The sequence below is a fragment of the Ammospiza nelsoni genome, chromosome 26, assembly GCF_027579445.1.
Source record: "Ammospiza nelsoni isolate bAmmNel1 chromosome 26, bAmmNel1.pri, whole genome shotgun sequence".
NCBI classification, from domain to species: Eukaryota; Metazoa; Chordata; class Aves; order Passeriformes; family Passerellidae; genus Ammospiza; species Ammospiza nelsoni.
In genome coordinates, this window is record NC_080658.1 from 1,187,766 (window position 1) to 1,207,020 (window position 19,255).

The 19,255-nt window shown below is 67.5% G+C and overlaps 1 protein-coding gene across 2 annotated transcripts; it reads left to right on the forward strand.

The window, feature by feature from the left end:
• Window positions 1-2,362: 2,362 nt before the first annotated feature.
• On the forward strand, window positions 2,363-18,842 carry ITGA3 (integrin subunit alpha 3). 2 transcript variants are annotated; one of them, XM_059489062.1, is made up of 26 exons: window positions 2,363-2,545; window positions 7,704-7,825; window positions 7,912-7,994; window positions 8,885-9,134; window positions 9,340-9,426; window positions 10,186-10,393; window positions 11,405-11,598; window positions 11,834-11,922; window positions 12,262-12,398; window positions 12,493-12,579; window positions 12,651-12,718; window positions 12,798-12,934; window positions 13,852-13,998; window positions 14,079-14,176; window positions 14,282-14,447; window positions 14,524-14,592; window positions 14,711-14,790; window positions 14,881-14,958; window positions 15,183-15,285; window positions 15,467-15,637; window positions 15,734-15,847; window positions 15,957-16,070; window positions 16,449-16,547; window positions 16,640-16,765; window positions 17,302-17,459; window positions 17,678-18,842. In XM_059489062.1, exons 1-25 carry the CDS (start codon window positions 2,379-2,381, stop codon window positions 17,410-17,412), a joined length of 3,105 nt encoding a protein of 1,034 aa, XP_059345045.1. In that variant the 5' UTR covers window positions 2,363-2,378; the 3' UTR covers window positions 17,413-17,459; window positions 17,678-18,842. The 2 variants fall into 2 exon arrangements, with proteins under 2 accessions (XP_059345045.1, XP_059345044.1); XM_059489061.1 differs by lacking the exon at window positions 17,302-17,459.
• The last annotated feature ends 413 nt before the right edge of the window (window positions 18,843-19,255 follow it).

Genomic DNA, 19,255 nt, shown 5'->3' on the forward strand with positions numbered 1-19,255 from the left:
AGCCGTGACCCCTCTGCTGCCCCAAGGGCCTTCAGCAGCGTGACCCAGCCGGAGGTTCCGGGCCAGCCCTGAGCTGCCCCCGGCCACCAGCAGGGCTGTCCGGGGGGCACCTGGAGAGGGGGGGCTTTGCAAGTGAGGCTGTTTTTTTGGGGAGGGGTCTCTGCTGCTGTGGGCAGGAACTTCCCCTGACAGGTACCGGGGTCTGGGGGGCGGCAGGGTCCGTGACCCGGTAGGGCTGTCCCCTCCTGTCCTCCGTGTGTCCCCTCCTGTCCCCTGTGTATCCCCTCCTGTCCCCTGTGTGTGGTGTCCCCCCCCTCCCCGCATTGTCCCCGCGGTGCCCCCCGGGTCCCCTCGGCCCGTCCCGCCGCGCGGGGCAACGGCTCCGCCTGGCGGCCACGGCCGGAACTGCACCGCGCCCCGGGGACCGCGGGTTCCAGTCCCGGCACCGCCGGAATGCTCTGGGCCGCAGGTTCGAGTCCCGGCACCGCCGGAACCGTCTGGGCCGCAGGTTCGAGTCCCGGTACCGCCAGAAACGCGGGGGAAGAGGGAGAAAAATGTGGGATGGGAAAGGAGCAGGAGTGGGAAAGGAGCAGGAATGGGAAGAGGGGAATGGGAATGAGAACGGTAACAGGAATGGGAACCGGAATAAAAATAATAATAGGATAGGAATACAAATAGGAATAAGAATAAATAGGAACGGGAATAAGAATAATATTAGGATAGGTATACAAATAGGAATACAGAAGAATAAATAGGAATGGGAATAAGAATGGAGCATGGATAAACAGGAATAGGAATGCATAAGAAGAGGAATAAGAACACATAGGAAGAAGGACAGGAATATGAGTAGGAAAAGGATTAGAAGTAGGAATAGGAATAAATAGGAATAGGAGTAACAGCGAGAACAGGAAAAGGACAGAAATAGAAATAATAGAAATAGAAAGGAATGGAAATAATAGAAACAGATTGGCAGAAATAAAGAGAGGAGCACTGAATGCCCAAGGGGAGCAGGAGGCTCTGCAGGAGGCCAAGAGTGACCCCGGAGTCGAGGGAACAGCACGGTCTCATTTCCCGCGTGGGAATTGTGGCCGGGGATTCCAGGAATTCATTCCGGGGGGACAGAAGTGTCTGGGAGCAGCCCAGCCCAGCCCTGGGAGCCGCGCCGGGATTCCCTGGGAGGTTCCCAGGGTCCCCGGGAGCCGCTGGGCCATCCGCAGGTCCCCAGCCTGGCTGTCGCCCTCCAGCCGCGCTGTCGCCAGGGCTGGGCCCCGCCGGGAGCGGCAGCCGCGGCAGGAAAAGCCGGTTGTGGAGCTGGAGGCCGGGGAGGGCAGCGGGGGAGCCGGGCTGGAGGGGGAGCGGGTCCGGCCAGTCCCGGACCAGTCTGGGCCTGGGAGCTCTGGGGCTGCCGGGCCGGGCTGGCTCCTGCGGAACCCCAAATGCGGGAGCTCCCGGGTGGGGAGGGGCTGGGGGGCGGTTTGGGGGGCTGGGGCACCCCAAATCGCTGTTCTGGGACACCCGGGGGTCTCTGGGGGGACCCCACGGGCAGGGCTGGGCACAGGGTCCGGTCAGGACCCCCCGAGTGTCCCCCACAGGGCTGGGGGTGCCCCTGGTGAGCCTCCAACCCCCCCCAGCCCCACCGAGCATCTTTGGGTCAATGGCGTCACCTCGTGGCCTTTGGGGGCAATGACACGGCGCGGTGACGTCATCGGTGTCACCGGGGCCGGCGTGGGGACAGGGGATGGGACAGGGGACAGGGATGGGGACAGGGATGGGGACACGAGACAAGAGATTGGGACAGGGGATGGGGACACGGGATGGGGACAGGGGAGGGGACAGGGGATGGGGACAAGGATGGGCACAGGGAGGTCCCTGTGCAGTGCCAGCTGCGCTGCCCGCGGTGTCCCTGCTGCCGTCACTCTTTCCAGGGCCGGTGACACGGCACGGGGGCGCGGGGACACGGGGCGGGGGACACAGCACAGGACATCCTGCAGCCCCCCCAGCCGGATTTCCCGGCACGGTGGGAGCGGCGCGGTGACTCCCGGTGACCTTTGCCGGGGTCGGGACGGTGACGATCGCGACGATGCTGCCGTGGGGGGGCACACGGAGGGTGTGGCAGAGGGCGTGGCCCGGCAGGGGGCGGGGTCTGGGGGTCGCGATGCCCCCTCGGGGGTCCCACAGCTGCCCCAGGTGCGCCCGCCCGTCCCTCCCCGCACACCTGCGCTCGCAGGTACCCGCGGTGCGCAGAGCGGTGCGTGCGCGGTCCCTTTAAGGGGCGTGTCCGGAAGCGGCCCCGCCCCGCCCCGGCCCCGCCCGGCCCCGCCCCCTCCGCGCACCGGCCCCGGTGGGGCTCACGGCGGGTACGGCGGCCGGTGCGGGACATGGCCCTGCCGGGGCTGCTGCTCGGGCTCGGCCCGGTGCTGCTCGGCGCCGCCGCCGCCTTCAACCTGGACCGCACCTTCCCGGTGCTCAAGGAGGGCCCCGGCGGAGCCCTGTTCGGCTTCTCGGTAGCGCTGCACCGGGAGACGGAGCGGCGGGAGCGGAGCCTGTGAGCGCGGCCGGGGGGCGGCGGGCGAGCCCCGAGCGCTGCGGGAGAGCCACAGGGGGAGATTCACCTGAGGGGGGGGGAGAGTGGGACGGGGAATGACGGGGAGGGGTCTCCCGTGGGGTGCGGGGGTCCCCGGGAGGATCGGGGGGGTCTCCGGTGCTTGGGACCCCCGGGAGGAAGAGGAGGGTGAGACAGCGCTTTACCTGCGGGCGTCCCCGTGAAGGGGGGTCCCCCGTGGGGGCGGTGGCGTTGGGAGTGGTCCCCGTTAGGGTCGGGGTCGCCATGGGGTGGGGAGGGGTCCCATTGGGGCGGGGCAGAGCGGGGGATGTACCCTGAGGGGGTGAGGAGCCCCCCCTTGGGATGGGGGTCCCACGTGGGGTGGGGTCCCTGTGGCACGGAGGGTCCCCCGGGGGTGCTGGGGGTCCCCAGGGTGGGAGGGGTCCCTGTGGGGAGGGGTCCCTGTTGGGGGGGGGGGTCTCTGTTCTGTGTCAGGGCGAAGTCCCGAACCCGCGCCACCGCTGTGGGGGCGGGGGGCACCTGGAGGGGGGTGGGGGGTCCGGGTATGGGGGGTGGGCGCGGGGGGTCCCAAAGCCCATCTGAGGAGGGGTCCCCTCCTCGTGGCTTTTCCGCACCCCGCTATTGGCGGAGGTCCCACCCCGAGCCCCCTCCTCATTCCCCGCAGCGAACGGGGCCCCGGTAACACCGGGAGGGGCTGGCAGCAGCATGGGGACCCCCCCGTATCCCCCCGGGTGCGCTCGGAGCCCCTCTTTGGGGGATCCCTCCGCACCGGAGCGGTGGCGGCGCCCCCGGTGCCCCCCGAGCCGCCGCCGGTGCCGGTGCCGGCGGGGCCCCGTGCCCGGAACCTGTTGGGCTGTGGTTCCTGCTGCCGGCCGGGCTAAGCCCCAACAAAAGCCCTTTTCAGGCGGAGCAGTGCCCGTGCCGTCCCCCGCTGTGTCCCCCCTTGTCCCCGTTCCCGTTCCCGGTCCCTCCCGGGCGGGAATTCCCGTCCGTGCCGGTGCCGGCTCCGCCGCAGGGCCGGGCTGGCGGTGTCCCGCTCAAGGGCACGCTTTTCTGCCGGATCACCTTCCCGCGGCTCTCCGGGCTGCGGGAGGGTCCTTGGAGCCCGCCGGGGATCCCTTGGAGCCCCCCGGGACCCCGGTTTTCCCGGGGGAGCGGCAGCAGCTGCCGGTGCAGGCATGTGCCGCTCCGCATTCCAGGGATGCATTCGGGGCCGTGGGATGAGGAGCGGCGGCCGCTCCCGTGCGGGAGGAGCGGAGCCGTTCCCTGCGGAGCTCGGGGGGTGCGGGACCCCCTCCCCTGCCCCGGGGGACCCCCGGGTTCCCCCCGCGGCCGCGCCCTGCCCGCTCCGGTGGCACCGGGCGGGGGTGGCGGGCGGCACCGGCACGGATCCGTTCGTGTCTGCCCACAACGGCCCCGGGGGGTTTGGGGGGGCTGCGACAGGGACGCGCCACCCCCGCACCTGCGTGTCCCAGCGCGGTCCCGGCTCCGGAGCCAGAACCCCCCCGGGCATTCCCGGTTCCCGGGAGCCTCCGCCGCCCGTTCCCGTGGGCAGCGCGGGGCTCTCTCCGTCCTCGGGGTGCTCCGGTTCGGGGTGGCGGCACCGGCGCTGGGGGGGGTCCCCGGAGCCCCCCCGGGGTCGCAGCCGCGCCCCGGTACCGGGTGGAGGCTGCGGTGCCCTCTGCTCACACAGGTGCAGGGTGGGGACAGGAAAGGGACATTTCCTGCCGCCGTCATGCCCCGTCTGTCTCGGGCTCTGTTTTGGGGGGCTGCCTGCAGCTCTGGCTGTCGGCACCGAGGGATGCTCCGGGGCAGCGGCGGCGCTCCCGAATTCCCCGCGTTCAGCGGAGCCCCCCCGGTTGCGCCCCGCCGATGCCCGCAAGGTTTGTTTGTGCCCACGCCGGGGTTGGTTTGTTTGCTCGCCCCTCCCCGGTCAGGTGAGCGCGGGCTGGGAGCGGGGCTCTTATCAGCGCTCCCGAGATTACCGAGCTCCCCCCGCGCCGCCCGCGTCCGGCCGCTCCCACCGGAGCCGCCTGGGCTCGGTCCGGCCCCGCGGGGTTTGGGGAAACTGAGGCACGGCAGATCCGCTCCGGGAAAGCTAAAACCACCGCCACGGCCCCAAAATGTGCGGCCGGAGGGGAGGCAGCACCCACGTGTGGTGCCCCCCCGGTGGCAGCTGAGGCTCTGCCGGGGCTCGGGGGTCTCTCCGGATTCCAGCTGGCTGCTGAGGAGGAGAGCGCTCTGCTGGCTGCGTTCCCGGCTTTCCCTCCCCCCGGCCGCGCTTTTGCGGCTGCTGGAGCTGGCTGAGCTCCCCCTGCCTTGGCCCGAGTCCGCCGGGGTCCTGCGGGGCTGCGGCTGCTCGGCAGGAGCAGGGGGACGGATGTGGGGCCGTCTGTCCATCCATCCATCCATCCATCCATCCATCCATCCATCCATCCATCCATCCATCCATCCATCCATCCATCCAGGAGCCGTTTCCCTTCTCTCCCGGCTCCTTCCCAGAGGGGCCCCGCTGGATTTGCGTGCCCGGGGACCCCCCTGGTGAACTGGGGAGGAACCGGGGCCGGGCCGGGTCCCCCCGCCTGCTTCTCCCCGCGGTGGGAGATGGATGAGGAGCCCCCCTCGCTGCCCAGCTGCTCCCTGGGGAGGGGGCTCTGGGTTGGGGGGTTCACGACCCCCCTGTTCCATGCCGGGGTGTCCGGGTGGGATTCTCTGCCACCCTCGCCTCTCCCACCCCATGGGGGCCGCACTTTGGGGTGCTGGTGGCCGGACCTCCCCCAGCCCCCGCTCCCCGCTGAGCCAGCGCTGGCAGGGAGCCCCCCCGCTCCCATCCAGGGCGGATTAGGACGGAGCACGGCCTCACATTCCTGCGTCCCTCCCGTCCCGGCCTCCCCCTCGTGCCGCCCTTTGACCATCTCAGCACAGCCCCGGCCCCCCGGCCCAGTGGGACCGGCGCCACAAACTGGTCCCGGCCCCCCAAACCCCAGCTCCGCTCCCCCGGGGCAGCCCCGTGCCCGGGAGGGCCCCGCGTCCCGCACTCCCCGTGTCCCAGGAGCACACAGAGCTGCGGGTGGGCTGCCGTGCCGTGCCGTGCCGTGCCGTGCCGGGAATCTTGCCCGGAGGCAGCGGCGTGCCGGAGCTGCCTGCCTTGGGTGGGCTCCCGCCCCCCGGCACCGCGGGGTCTGCCTGGGCCGGGACCACCGGGGGAGCCCGGGGGGTCCCGCTGGGGTTCGGGGTGTGCGGGCAGGACCCCCCCAGCTCTGAGTCACGGCAGCCGCCCTGAGTCACTTCCCCCAGGTGAGAGGGACAATGGTGCCCCTTGCGCCCCCCCTTGCAGATTCCTTTGTGCCGAGCTGGCATCACCAGGAGCCATCCCCCCCTCATTCCCTTCCCTTTCCCGCTCTCCAGCCCCCCCATCCTGGCATTCCTGCGGGGAGCAGCCCCCCCGGACCCCCCGGCAGTGCCAGCCCCCCCCACCTGCCGCCCGGGGCTGACTCAGCGGCCCGGGGGGGTCCCGGCGTGCCGGGGCGGGGGCTGCCCGGGGCCCCGCATTCCTCCTGCGCCTGGGCTTTGAGTCAGCGCCCGGCCCGCCCGGACGTGCCCGCGCTGCCGGGCCCGCATTGCTCGGCTTCTGCTCGGCTTCTGCTCGGCTTCGGCTCAGCTTCCCGGCACTCCCTGCCCGCGGGCGCTGCCGCGGGGACAGCGCGATCGGCCCTGTCCTCGCTGGTGGCCCTGCTGAGGACGGGCCAGCTCGGTACAGCAGTGCCCCGTGAGCAGCTCTGGATGCCATTGTGCCCTTCGTGTCCTGGGAGCCGTGTCCCCTCTGTGTCCTGTGTGCCATGTCCTGGATTCCATGTCCCCTCCAAGTCCTGGGTGTCCTGGGTGCCACATCCTGGGTGCCATGTCCCCTCTGTGTCCTGTGTGCCGTGTCCCCTCCATGTCCTGGGTGCCATGTCCTGGGTTCCGTGTCCCCTCCATGTCCTCTCCATGTCCTGGGTGCCGTGTCCCCCCCGTGTCCCCTCCATGTCCTCTCCATGTCCTGGGTGTTGTGTCCCCTCCGTGTCCTGTGTGCCATGTCCTGGGTGCCGTGTCCCCTGTCCCTGTCCCCTGCCTGCCCGAGGGCGGCACTTCCTCCCCCAGCCCGGCCACCTCCACGCATTGTCCCGGCGCTCCCGGAGGACTTCCCTGCGGAAAGGCTGGCCCTTCCGGAGCCCTGCGGCCGTGCCAGTGCCCCTGCCGGGCCCACGGGGCCTTGCTTGGGGTCCCCGGTATCTTCCTTTGGGGTGGGGGGTCCCTTCAGCATCGCCTGGAGGGGCTGGAATGTCACTGTCCCCCACGGTACTGCCCTCCCTCGGGGAGGTCACCCCTGGCAGGTGCTGCCAGCCCTGTGCTGGCCGAGCCCGTCTGGACTGAGGGGTGTCTGTCCAGGGTGAGGGGTGTCTGTCCCGCATGAGGGGTGTCCATGTCAGATGAGGGGTGTTGGTCCCAGCTGCTGTCCCCGCTCCCGGGGCTGTGTCCCCGTCCCTCGTTCCCGGTCCCTCATTCCCCGTTCCCCGTCCCGCATTCCCCGTTCCCCGTCCCGCATTCCCGGTCCCGCATTCCCCGTCCCACGTTCTCTGTTCCCGGTCCCGCATTCCCTGGCACGGCCGCTCGGCGCTGTCGCTGTCGGGCCGGACACGCCGCAGCTGCCGGGGCTGCGCAGGGATCAAAGCCCGCCCGGGAAGGGCCGGGGGTGTTTACAGGGACGGGACCTCCCCGGGGCCTTGTTTTCCCCCCCAGCGCAGCGAGGTTTGGGGGTCACTGAGGTTTGAGGGGTCACTGATATTTGGGGGGGTCACTGTGACCCCTCTTCCCACCGCCATGCACGGGGATGGGGGCTCAGCCATGGGATGGGGTCTGGGAAGGAGTGGGGGGAGCAATGACTCCGTCAGTCTGTCCCTGAGGCCGTTTGGGGTCCCTGTGTCCCCCTCCAGCTCTGACCCCGTTATTTGGGGGTGTCAGGGTGTGACAATCTCAGGGAAAGCAGCTCCGATGTCCCCCAAGTGTCCCCTCCCCAGGGCACCCCACAATGAGTTGGGGGGGTTTGGGGGTCGCACCTGCCCCCCCATCAGCCACCCACTGCCCCCTTTGTGCCCCCCAGGCTGCTGGTGGGGGCCCCCCAGGCCACGGAGCCGGTGAACGGGACGCGGACGGGCGCCGTGTACGCCTGTCCCCTGAGTGCCACCACCCGCGACTGCCAGCGCCTGCCCATCGAGCTCAAGGGTGGGTGACCCCCCCTGGGTGTGTGACCACCCCAGACCCCCCCCCAGGAGGGGGGACCCCCTCTCAGGCCGGCTGTTCCCCTGCAGATGAGCCGGACAAGGCCATCATCGAGGACATGTGGCTGGGGGTGACAGTGGCCAGCCAGCGGCAGTCCCCGGGGAGGGTCCTGGTGAGTGGGGGCAGCGTGGGGCTTTGCACACCCACATCCCAGATCCCAGATCCTTGCACACCCAGATCCCTGCACACCCAGATCCCAGATCCTTGCACACCCAGATCCCAGATCCTTGCACTCCCAGATCTCTGCACACCCAGATCCCAGGTCCTTGCACACCCAGATCCCAGGTCCTTGCACTCCCAGATCCCTGCACACCCAGATCCCAGGTCCTTGCACACCCAGTTCCTTGCACACCCAGATCCTGGTTCTTTGCACACACACGCCCTTGGGGTGTCTCCACACCTTTGGGGTGTCCCCTGAACCACAGTGTCCCCACTGTCCCCAGGCCTCTGCCCTGGGCTGTCCCTGTCTGTCCCTGATCTGTCCCTGTCCCTGTCCCCAGGCGCGTGCCCACCGCTACACGCGGGTGCTGTGGCTGTCCCTGTCTGTCCCTGATCTGTCCCTGTCGCTGTCCCCAGGCGTGTGCCCACCGCTACACGCGGGTGCTGTGGCTGTCCCTGTCTGTCCCTGTCTGTCCCTGAGCTGTCCCTGTCGCTGTCCCCAGGCGCGTGCCCACCGCTACATGCGGGTGCTGTGGCTGTCCCTGTCTGTCCCTGTCTGTCCCTGAGCTGTCCCTGTCGCTGTCCCCAGGCGTGTGCCCACCGCTACACGCGGGTGCTGTGGCTGTCCCTGTCTGTCCCTGAGCTGTCCCTGTCCCTGTCCCTGTCCCCAGGCGTGTGCCCACCGCTACATGCGGGTGCTGTGGCTGTCCCTGTCTGTCCCTGTCTGTCCCTGATCTGTCCCTGTCGCTGTCCCCAGGCGTGTGCCCACCGCTACACGTGGGTGCTGTGGCTGTCCCTGTCTGTCCCTGTCTGTCCCTGATCTGTCCCTGTCCCTGTCCCCAGGCGTGTGCCCACCGCTACACGCAGGTGCTGTGGTCGGGGGCCGAGGCCCAGCGCCGCATGGTCGGCCAGTGCTACGTCCGCGGCAATGACCTGCGCCTGGACCTGGGGGACGAGTGGCAGACGTACCACAACGAGATGTGCAACGCCAACACCGACATCGAAGAGACTGGCATGTGCCAGATGGGCACCAGCGCCGGCTTCAGCGCCAACATCATCTACTTCGGGGCGCCCGGTGCCTACAACTGGCAGGGTGAGGGGACAGGGGGGGACCTGCCACCCCTGGGGTCACCCCTCTGGGCACCCCTTCTCACGGGGGCTCCCTTTGGGAACACTTCCTTCCCCGAGGGGTCTGTGCCCCTATGGGACCCCCATGGCACCCTGTTCCCGAGGTGCCCATGGTGCCCATGTCCCTGCGGGACCCCCCAGTGCTGAGTGTGACCCCCTCCCCTCCCCAGGCACCGATTACATACTGGAGAGGAAGTCGTGGGACCTGCACGACTTCTCCTACCCCAAGAACAAGGACAACGGCAACTCCTACATAGGTGTGGGGGGAGCCCTGGGGGGTGTGGGGCGAGGAGGAGGAGGAGGAGGAGGAGGATGGGTGCTAAAGGGGTGGGGGGGCTCAGGGAGGCTTGAAGACCCCCCTGGGGTAGTGAGACTGGGGGGACAGTGGTGACATTGGGGTGACACGGAGGGAGAAGATGGGGTGAGGAGGAGCTTTGGGGGCTGTGAGTTTTGGGCGTGGATGTTGAAGGCGTGAGGGACACTTGGGGACACTTAGTGACACTTAGTGACATTTAGGGACACTTGGGGACACTTAGGGACACTTGGGAATGCTCGGGAGCACTTGGGGACACTCAGGGATACTCGGGAACACTTGGGAGCACTTGGGGACACTCGGGAACAATTGGGAACACTCGGGGACACTCGTGGACGCTTGGGAGCACTCGGGAACACTTGGGAACAACTTAGGGACACTTGGGAACATTCGGGGACACTCAGGGACACTTGGGATCACTCGGGGACACTTGGGGACACTCACGAACACTTAGAGACACTCGGGAACACTCAGGGACACTCGGGAACACTTAGGGAGCACTAGGGGACAGTCAGGGACACTTGGGGACACTTAGGAAGGGTGTGAGCCGTTCCCAGTGCTCCCCCCGAGATCCCCGGGCCCAGGGTGTGCTTTGCACGGTGCGGGGGTCCCGGGGTGAGCTTTGCACGGTGCGGGGGTCCCGGGGAGCACACGAGGGGATCTCGGGGGTCCCGTTCCCCCCTGCCTGACGCGTTCCCCGCAGGGTACACGGCCGAGGTGGGCAGCGCGGTGCTGCAGCGGGACGCGGTGACACTGGTGACGGGCGCGCCGCGGTACCAGCACACGGGCGCCGTGCTGCTGCTGAGCCTCGGGGCCCGGCAGGCGCTGAACCAGAGCCTGCTGCTCCCGGGGCCGCAGGTCGGCTCCTACTTCGGCAGCGCCCTCGCCCTGGCCGACCTCAACAACGACGGGTGAGGGGCTGCGAGCCCCGGCTGCGGGGCGGGGTCATCTGGGGCTCACCTGGGCTCACCTGGGGCTCACCTGGGGCTGCCCAGAGGTCACCTGGGCTCACCTGGGGCTCACCTGGGGCTCACCTGGGCTCACCTGGGGCTCACCTGGGGCTTCCCAAAGGTCACCTGGGCTCACCTGGGCTCACCTGGGCTCACCTGGGGCTTCCCAAAGGTCACCTGGGGCTCACGTGGGGCTCACCTGGGCTCACCTGGGCTCACCTGGGGCTTCCCAAAGGTCACCTGGGCTCACCTGGGCTCACCTGGGCTCACCTGGGGCTTCCCAAAGGTCACCTGGGCTCAACTGGGCTCACCAGGGGCTTCCCAAAGGTCACCTGGGCTCACCTGGGCTCACCTGGGGCTTCCCAAAGGTCACCTGGGGCTCACCTGGGCTCATCTGGGGCTGCCCAGAGGTCACCTGGGGCTCACCTGGGGCTCACCTGGGGCTCACCTGGGACTCACCTGGGCTGGGTCTGTCCACTCCTGGGGGTGGGGGATCCTGCTTAGGGTATCCTGAAACTCAGGTGGGCTTGGACCCCAAAGTTCCCAGGGGTGAGGGTCTCACCTGGGACATCCTGCAGCCCCCAAGGGTGGGGGTCTCACCTGGGATATCCTGCAGCTCCCAGGGGTGGGGGTCTCACTTGGGATATCCCACAGCTCCTGAGGGTAGGGGATCTTACTTACGGTGTCCTGAAGCTCAGGTGGGCTTGGACCCCACAGTTACCATGAGTGAGGGTCTCACCTGCAGCACCCTGCAGCTCCTGAGGGTGGAGGTCTCACCTGGAGCACCCTGCAGCCCCCAGGGTTGGGGGTCTCACCTGGAGCAGCTCCCCTGTGGGTCCCATCTCTGGGCTGGGGAGGTTTTTTGGGGGCAGTCCCATTTTCACACCTCTGGGGTGTCCCCCCCACTCCAGGTGTGTGAGGTGGGGGCCGTGTCACAGCCCCACGCCGAGCACCCCGCTGCTGTCCCCACAGGTGGCAGGACCTGGTGGTGGGCGCCCCCTACTACTTTGAGAGGAAGCAGGAGGTGGGGGGCGCCGTGTTCGTGTACATGAACGAGGCTGGGGGCTTCCAGCAGCTCCCCAGCCTGGTCCTCACTGGGCCCAGCTACTCCGGCTTCGGCTTTGCCCTGGCCAGCATCGAGGACATCAACCAGGACGGCTTCCAGGGTGAGCACTTTGTGGGGGGCTCAGGAAAGGAGGGGGCCTGGGGGGTCTCTGGAGATGTTTGGGGTGAAGAGGAGGAGATTTGGGATAGGTTGGAGATCCTGGTTATCCCATTATTCCTTCTGCCTGTCCTGAGTTTGTGAGGTCTCGCGGGAAGGGGGGACCCCAGACGTGGCCAGGGCTGGAGACGGAGTTTGGGGGGGCCCTGGGGGGCTGACCCTGCTCTTGTCCCCCTCAGATATTGCCGTGGGGGCTCCTTTTGAGGGGCCTGGCAAGGTTTACATCTACCACAGCAGCGCCGAGGGGCTGCGGGACCGGCCCCGGCAGGTAACAGCCCCAGGGAACCCTGAGCGGGCCAGGACCTGGACCCCTCCCCAGGGCCTGGACCCCTCTCCAGGACCTGAATCCCTCCCCAGGACCTGCATCCCTCCCCAGGGCCTGGACCCCTCCCCAGGGCCTGGACCCCTCCCCAGGACCTGCATCCCTCCCCAGGGCCTGGACCCCTCCCCAGGGCCTGCATCCCTCCCCAGGGCCTGGACCCCTCCCCAGGACCTGAATCCCTCCCCTGGACCCCTCCCCAGGGCCTGGACCCCTCCCCAGGACCAGCCCTGAGACCCCCCCCCCACTGCAGGGCACTGTGTGAGACCCCCCTGCCCCCCAATGCAGGTGATCAGCGGGGCAGAGCTGGGCCCCACCAAGATCACAACCTTCGGGTACTCGCTGAGCGGGGGGCTGGACATGGACGGGAATTCCTACCCAGACCTGCTGGTGGGCAGCCTGAGCGAGCGAGTGGTCCTGCTCAGGTACAGCAATGGGGACAGGGGACAGGTGTCCCCCCTGCCACCCCTGGGGTGGGCACAGAGCCGGGGGGCTCAGCCAACCCCAATCCCTGCCCAGAGCCCGGCCCGTGATCAACATCCTGGACAAGACCTTCACGGTGACCCCCAGCAAGGTGGACCCTGCCCAGTGCACGCCCAAGTCCTGGTGAGTCCCCGGTGTCCCCATGGCTGCTGGTGGCACCCCTGGCTCGGCTGACAGCCCCTTTGTCCCCCCAGCATGACGGTGACCCTGTGCTTCTCCTACAACCAGAGCGCGGGGGACTCCAACTACAGCGAGAGGATCAGTGAGTGGGGGGTGCTGGGGGGACACGGGGACATGGGGGCACGTTGTGGGGGTGTTGGATAACTTGTGCTGTCCCCCAGCCCTGCAGTACACGCTGGAGGCCGACAAGGACCGGCACCCACCCAGGGTCAGGTTCTCGGGGTCCCAATCTGCCACCTACACCGGGCACTTCTCCATGCCTGACACGCGCTGCCAGACCCAGGAGCTCCTGCTGCTGGTGAGCATCCTTGCCTCCATCCTTGCCTCCATCCTTCCCTCCATCCATCCCTTCCTCCGTCCATCTATCATCCATCCATCCATCATCCATCCATCCATCCATCCATCATCCATCCATCCATCCATCCATCCATCCATCCATCCATCCATCCATCATCCATCCATCATCCATCCATCCATCCATCCATCCATCCATCATCCATCCATCATCCATCCATCCATCCATCCATCCATCCATCCATCCATCCATCATCCATCCATCCATCATCCATCCATCCATCCATCCATCCATCATCCATCCATCCATGCATGCATGCATGCATGCATCCATGCATCCATCATCCATCCATCATCCATCCATCCATCCATCCATCCATCCATCCATCCATCCATCATCCATCCATCCATCCATCCATCCATCCATCATCCATCCATCATCCATCCATCCATCCATCCATCCATCCATCCATCCATCCATCAATCATCCATCCATCATCCATCCATCCATCATCCATCCATCCATCCATCCATCCATGCATCCATCCATCATCCATCCATCCATACATGCATCCATCCATCCATCCATCCATCCATCCATCCATCCATCCATCCATCATCCATCCATCATCCATCCATCCATCCATCCATCCATCATCCATCCATCATCCATCCATCCATACATCCATCCATCATCCATCCATGCATGCATCCATTCATCCATCCATCCATCCATCATCCATCCATCATCCATCCATCCATCCATCCATCCATCCATCCATCCATCCATCCATCCATCCATCATCCATCCCTCCATCCCTGTGATCATCTCTGGGGTCTCTCCCTGGGCTCCCAGCAGCAGAGGGGTTCCCCAGACATGGCTGGAGCTGAGTTTGGGGTCACACAAATCCCACCCCACAGGACAACGTCCAGGACAAGTTGCACCCCATCGTGCTCTCCATGAACTACTCCCTGCTGGAGAGGCCCAGAACCTTCCAGCTGGGCCCCCACTCCCTGGACGCCTTCCCCGTGCTCAACCAGGACCAGTCCCACGAGAACGAGACCAAGGTGTGCCAGGCAGGGATGGGGGCACCCTCTTGGGTGCCACCAGCGTGGCAGGGGCTCAGGGGACATCCCTGTCCCTGCAGATCGAGTTCCAGAAGGAATGTGGCTCTGACAACCAGTGCTACAGCAACCTCCAGCTGCGGAGCAGCTTCGTCACCGAGCAGAACCAGCCTCTGCCCAGGTGACAGCGGGGCCCTGCGTGTCCCCTGGCCCCATGGGGGTGTCCCCTCATCCCCCAGGGGTGTCCCCATGCCACGGTGACGCTGACACCGCTGTCCCCGTTCAGGGTGAACGGCACCCAGGTGCTGCAGTATAGCCGGGACGTGCGCAAGCTGCACCTGAGCATCAACATCACCAACGTGCCCTCGGCGCCCTGGAACGGCGAGGACGCCCACGAGGCCCTGCTGAACGTCACCGTGCCCCCCAGCCTGCTGCCCTCCTCCGTGCGCCCGGTACGGGGGGCGCCCCGGGGCCCCGGGTCCCGCCGGGTGCTCCTGAGGGGGCTCCTGACCCTCCTGTCCCCCCCAGAGCGGAGCCTGCACCTTTGGGGACACGGTGCTATGCGAGCTGGGAAACCCCTTCAAGAGGAACCAGAGGGTGAGAGCCGCCCCCCAGCCGCCCCCAGACGTCCCCAGCCACCCCCCAGCCACCCCCCGGCCCTTCCTGGGGGGCTCCGCAGGGCTGAGCTGCTCCCCGTGCCCCCCGCCCCATGCAGGCAGAGCTGACCATCACCTTCGAGGCCATCGGGATCATGCTGGACACGCGGGAGGTGGAGGTGTGGCTGGACCTGTCCACGTGAGTGCGAGGGGCGGGCCGGGGGTGGGGACGGGCCCGGTGGGACCGGGAGGTGCCGATTCCGGTGCCCCCATCCCGGTGCCCCGGCAGGCAGAGCACGCAGGGGGATCTGCAGCCCGTGCTGGCCAAGCTGCTGGTGGATTACAGCATCCAGTCCTCGCTGAGCATGTGAGTGTCCCCTGCACCCTCTTTGTGTCCCCTGCACCCCTCTGTGTGTCCCCTGCACCCTCTTTGTGTCCCCTCTGCCCTCTCTGTGTCCCCTCCATTGCCCCACCTGAGTCTGGCCGTGCCAGCCCTCCTTATCCTGGGAGGGGACAGGGGACAATGGGATGTCCCCAATGGGATGTCCTCTGTGTCCCTCACGCCGTTCCCGTGCCCCATCCCGTTCCCAGAGCTTCGTCCCACATCCAGTCCTACTTCAGCGGGGCCGTGGTGGGCGAGTCGGCCATGAAACAGGAGCAGGACGTGGGCAGCCCCCTCACCTTCGACTTCCAGGTGAGCTGAGTGCCGGAGGGAAGCGGATTTGGGAACGCGGGAGGGAAGTGGATTCGGGAACATGGGAGAGAAGCGGATTTAGGAACACGGGAGGGAAGTGGATTTGGGAATGCCGGAGGAAGGAGGCTTTGGGAACGCGGGAGAGAGGCGGATTTGGGAATACCGGACCCACCTCCCACAGGTGACCACCAAAGGCGAGTCCCTGGGCACGCTGGGCACCATCCTGCTGGGCTTCGAGTGGCCCTACGAGATCCCCAACGGCAAATGGCTCCTGTACCCCACCGAGATCCTGGTGAACGGCAACGACACGTGTCACCCTCCCGGGGGGCTCCTCAACCCCCTCAACCTCACCGTGAGTCCCCAGTGCCCTCAGGGCCGTGTCCCTGTCCCACCACGGGGGTTCCTCAGCCCCCTGACACGGCTCTGATGGGCTCGTTTCCCCCCTCAGCTCCTGCAGGAGCAAGCTCCATCCCGGCGGCGGCGGGAGCTGGAGCCCCCCGAGCCGGGGGAGCCCCCGGTCACCTTGGCCACCGGCCGGCGCCCGCGCTCCGAGGCCGTGCTGGTAAGGAGTGGGGTTGGGTGGAGCATCCCCCATGCCGGGGCGCTGTCCCTGCTCCTCCCTGGCACCTGGGCGGTGCTTGGGGCCCCCTGACCCCCATGTGTGTCCCCAGAGCTGCTCGGCGGGCACGGCGCGCTGCGTGTGGCTCGAGTGTCCCCTGCTGCACACGCAGCTCCCCTCCAGCTTCAGCCTGCGCGCCCGCGTCTGGAACAGCACCTTCATCGAGGTCAGTGCCACCCAGGGGCTGCCTGAGCCCTGCGGGTGTTAAACAGGGCTCTGAGTCTGCCAGGAGCTGGCAGCCACCTCTGCGTGTCCCTGCTGTCACCTGTGTCCCTGCTCCATCCGTGTCTTCATCATTTGTCTCCATCATCATCCGTGTCCTCATAATCCATGTCTCCATCATCATCTGTGTCTCCATCATCATCCATGTCCTTGTCATCCATGTCTCCATCATCCATGTCCTCATCATCCATGTCCCCATCATCATCCATGTCTCTATCATCATCCATGTCCCCATCATGCATGTCCTCCTCATCCGTGTCCCCTCCCTCATCCCCATGTTGTCCTGTGTGTGTCCCATGCCCATCCCTGTCCCTGTCCCCAGGAGTTCCGTGACTTTGACCGTGTCAAGGTGACGGGCACGGCCACGCTGTTCCTGCGCTCTCAGGTGCCCACCATCACCATGAGGAACCACACGGTGCAGGTGAGCCTCACCAGGGCCCTCACTGGGGCACACTGGGCAGGACTGGGGCCGCTGGAGCCCCCAGCCCCAACGAGCCCCTTCCCACCCCGCAGTTCTCCGTGGACGTGGACTCGGAGCTGCAGGAGGAGCAGCCGGCCGAGATCGCGCTCTGGCTGGTGCTGGTGTCCGTGGCAGCCGGGCTGCTGCTGCTGGGGCTCATCATCCTCCTCCTCTGGAAGGTGAGGGGGGTCCCAAATCCCCTTCCCAGGGTGGAGGGGGTGCAGGAGCTGCGCTGAGACCCGACGGGCTCGTGTCACCCGTGGCCACCTCCTCCCTGCCTGGCGAGGGACACAAGGGACTCGTGGCTGGATTGTGCCCTCGGCTGGAAGGTGCCCCCCGAGGGTGGCAGGTGTCCCCCAGGTGGGTGGTGCCATCCCTGGCTGGAAGATCCCTGCCTGGAGAGAGATAAGGAAGAGGAGCACAGTTATTCCCAACGTGTTTTGGGTGCAAAACATTTTTGGGGTGTGCACCAAAGCAGGGCTGGACCTCCTTCCCTGTGGCTGTGCTGCAGGGATTGGGGGACCCCCAGAGCCCCCTGGGGGCACCCCCAGCTTCTTGAGCCCTCTCTTTTACCCAGGAGGGGTCTGCAGGACCCCCCCACCCCGCAGCATCCCTGTGGGGCACCCCCCTTCCCCGCTCCCCCCACCTGCAGGGGGGTGCCCGGGACCCCCCCAGCCGCCGTCCCGACCCCCTGACCCTGTCCCCTTCCCTGCAGTGCGGGTTCTTCCGGCGGGCCAACACCCGGGCCATGTACGAGGCCAAGGGGCAGAAGGCGGAGATGAGGATCCAGCCGTCGGAAACCGAGCGGCTCACGGACGACTACTAACGGGGGGCGCCCCCCGTGCCCCCCCCGAGCGCCGCGGGTCCCGCCTGGTAATGCCCCGTGGGGCCGGGCTGCGGCGGCACCTTCCTCCTCTTCAGCCTCCTCTCCTCTTCCTCTGTCCCGCAGGGCTCGGCGGGCTCTCCCGGCGGCTCCAGGATCGCCGCTCCCTTTGCTCTGCTCTTCGCCGCCTCGGGGCTCTCTGTGCCTGTCCCCGACCCTCTCTGTCCCCTCCCTGACGCTCTGTCCCCTCTGTGTCCCCCCCTCGCAGTGCGACTTTTTCCAGCGGACCCGCTACTACCGGATCATGCCCAAGTACCACGCGGTGCGGATCCGGCAGGAGCAGCGCTACCAGCCCGGGGGGCTCCTGCCCCGCCGCCGCCGCAAGAAGCTCTGGGTGACCAAGTGGCAGGAGCCGGACAAGTACTACTGACCCCCTGTCCCCTCCCGGCTCCCCGCCAGGGGGGCTCTGACTTTGCACAAGCGCATCCATCCCTGCCTGCCCCTGCCCCTGCCCCGAGCCTCGGACGCGGCCGCCGCCGCCCTTGGCTCCCGCAGCCCCTCCCGGTTCTCCCGGGGGGCTCCGGTTCTCCCGGGATGCTCCCGCAGCCCCTCCCGGTTCTCCCGAGGAGCTCCGGTTCTCCCGGGATGCTCCCGCAGCCCCTCCCGGTTCTCCCGAGGAGCTCCGGTTCTCCCGGGATGCTCCCGCAGCCCCTCCCGGTTCTCCCGGGGGGCTCTTGCACGCCCGTGCCTTGCACGCTTGTGGGGGGTGACCCCCCAAATGTGCCCCCCCTCGCTGTCCCCCAAGTGCTGCTGGCCTCACCGAGTGCCTTCCCCCCGCCCCGCCTCGCAGACACTCCGCTCGCCACCTCCCTGTCCCTTTGTCCCTTGTCCCCGAACTCCCTGGGACACGTCCCGGCCCTTGGGGACACCTCCCTGCAGGCCGGGACACGCTCGGCAATGGGTGCGGGACCTCTCTGCTTTATTCGGGGGGGGCTGGGGGAGCTCATTGCCTCCTGCACCCCCTCCTCACCCCATTCCTCGCGGGGGTCTCCCCCTTCAAACCTCAGACACCATGGATGTCTCCCCATCCTCACCCCAAAGCCCACCGGGGTCTCCCCCCTCTAACCCCATGGGGGTCTCCCCTCCCCTGCCGACCCCAGACCCCTCCTGCTGTTCTCGCAGCTTTGCCTTTTGGGGGGGGGGGGGGGTGCAGCGCTTCAGGCCGTGTCCCCCCCATCCCATCCCCGCCCCGGGGGTCGCTGTCCCGCCCCGCGGGGTTAAATTATTCCGTGTTTCGGTGTTTCGGTGTCGAGTCCCGGCGCCCGGTCGGTACCGGGGTTGGCTGGGGAGGGGTCCCGCGCCCCCAGCCGGCCCCCAAACCCCCTCTCCCTTCCTCGCCGGGGCCCAATAAAGGCTCTCTCTGGGATTTGTAACCTCGTGTCCCCTCCGTGGTCCCCTCCGTGCCGTGGCTGCCGGGATGGGGCGGTGGGCTGGGATTTGGGGGCTTTTGGGACAAAAAGAGAACGGGGGGGAGATGATGTATCCGCGGAACAGGAGGTGATGGGAGGGTAATGCTGGGCTTGGAGTGGGCTCAGAGCCCCCCAAAACCTTCGGGAAAGGCTCAAATTCCCCCAAAACCCCCCAGAAAGGGGTCTGGGACCCCCCAGGGGATGATGGGAGCCCCGGTTATGCAAATTAGCGCCGGTGCGTCAGCGAGAGGCGGGGTTAGCCAGGGAGGGGCGGGGCCTAAAGCAGAGAGGACGCTGATTGGCCGAGAGGCGCGAGGTGATTGACAGCGGGGCGGGCAGCATTAACTTCCCTGAGGGGCGTGGCTCGAGGTGATTGA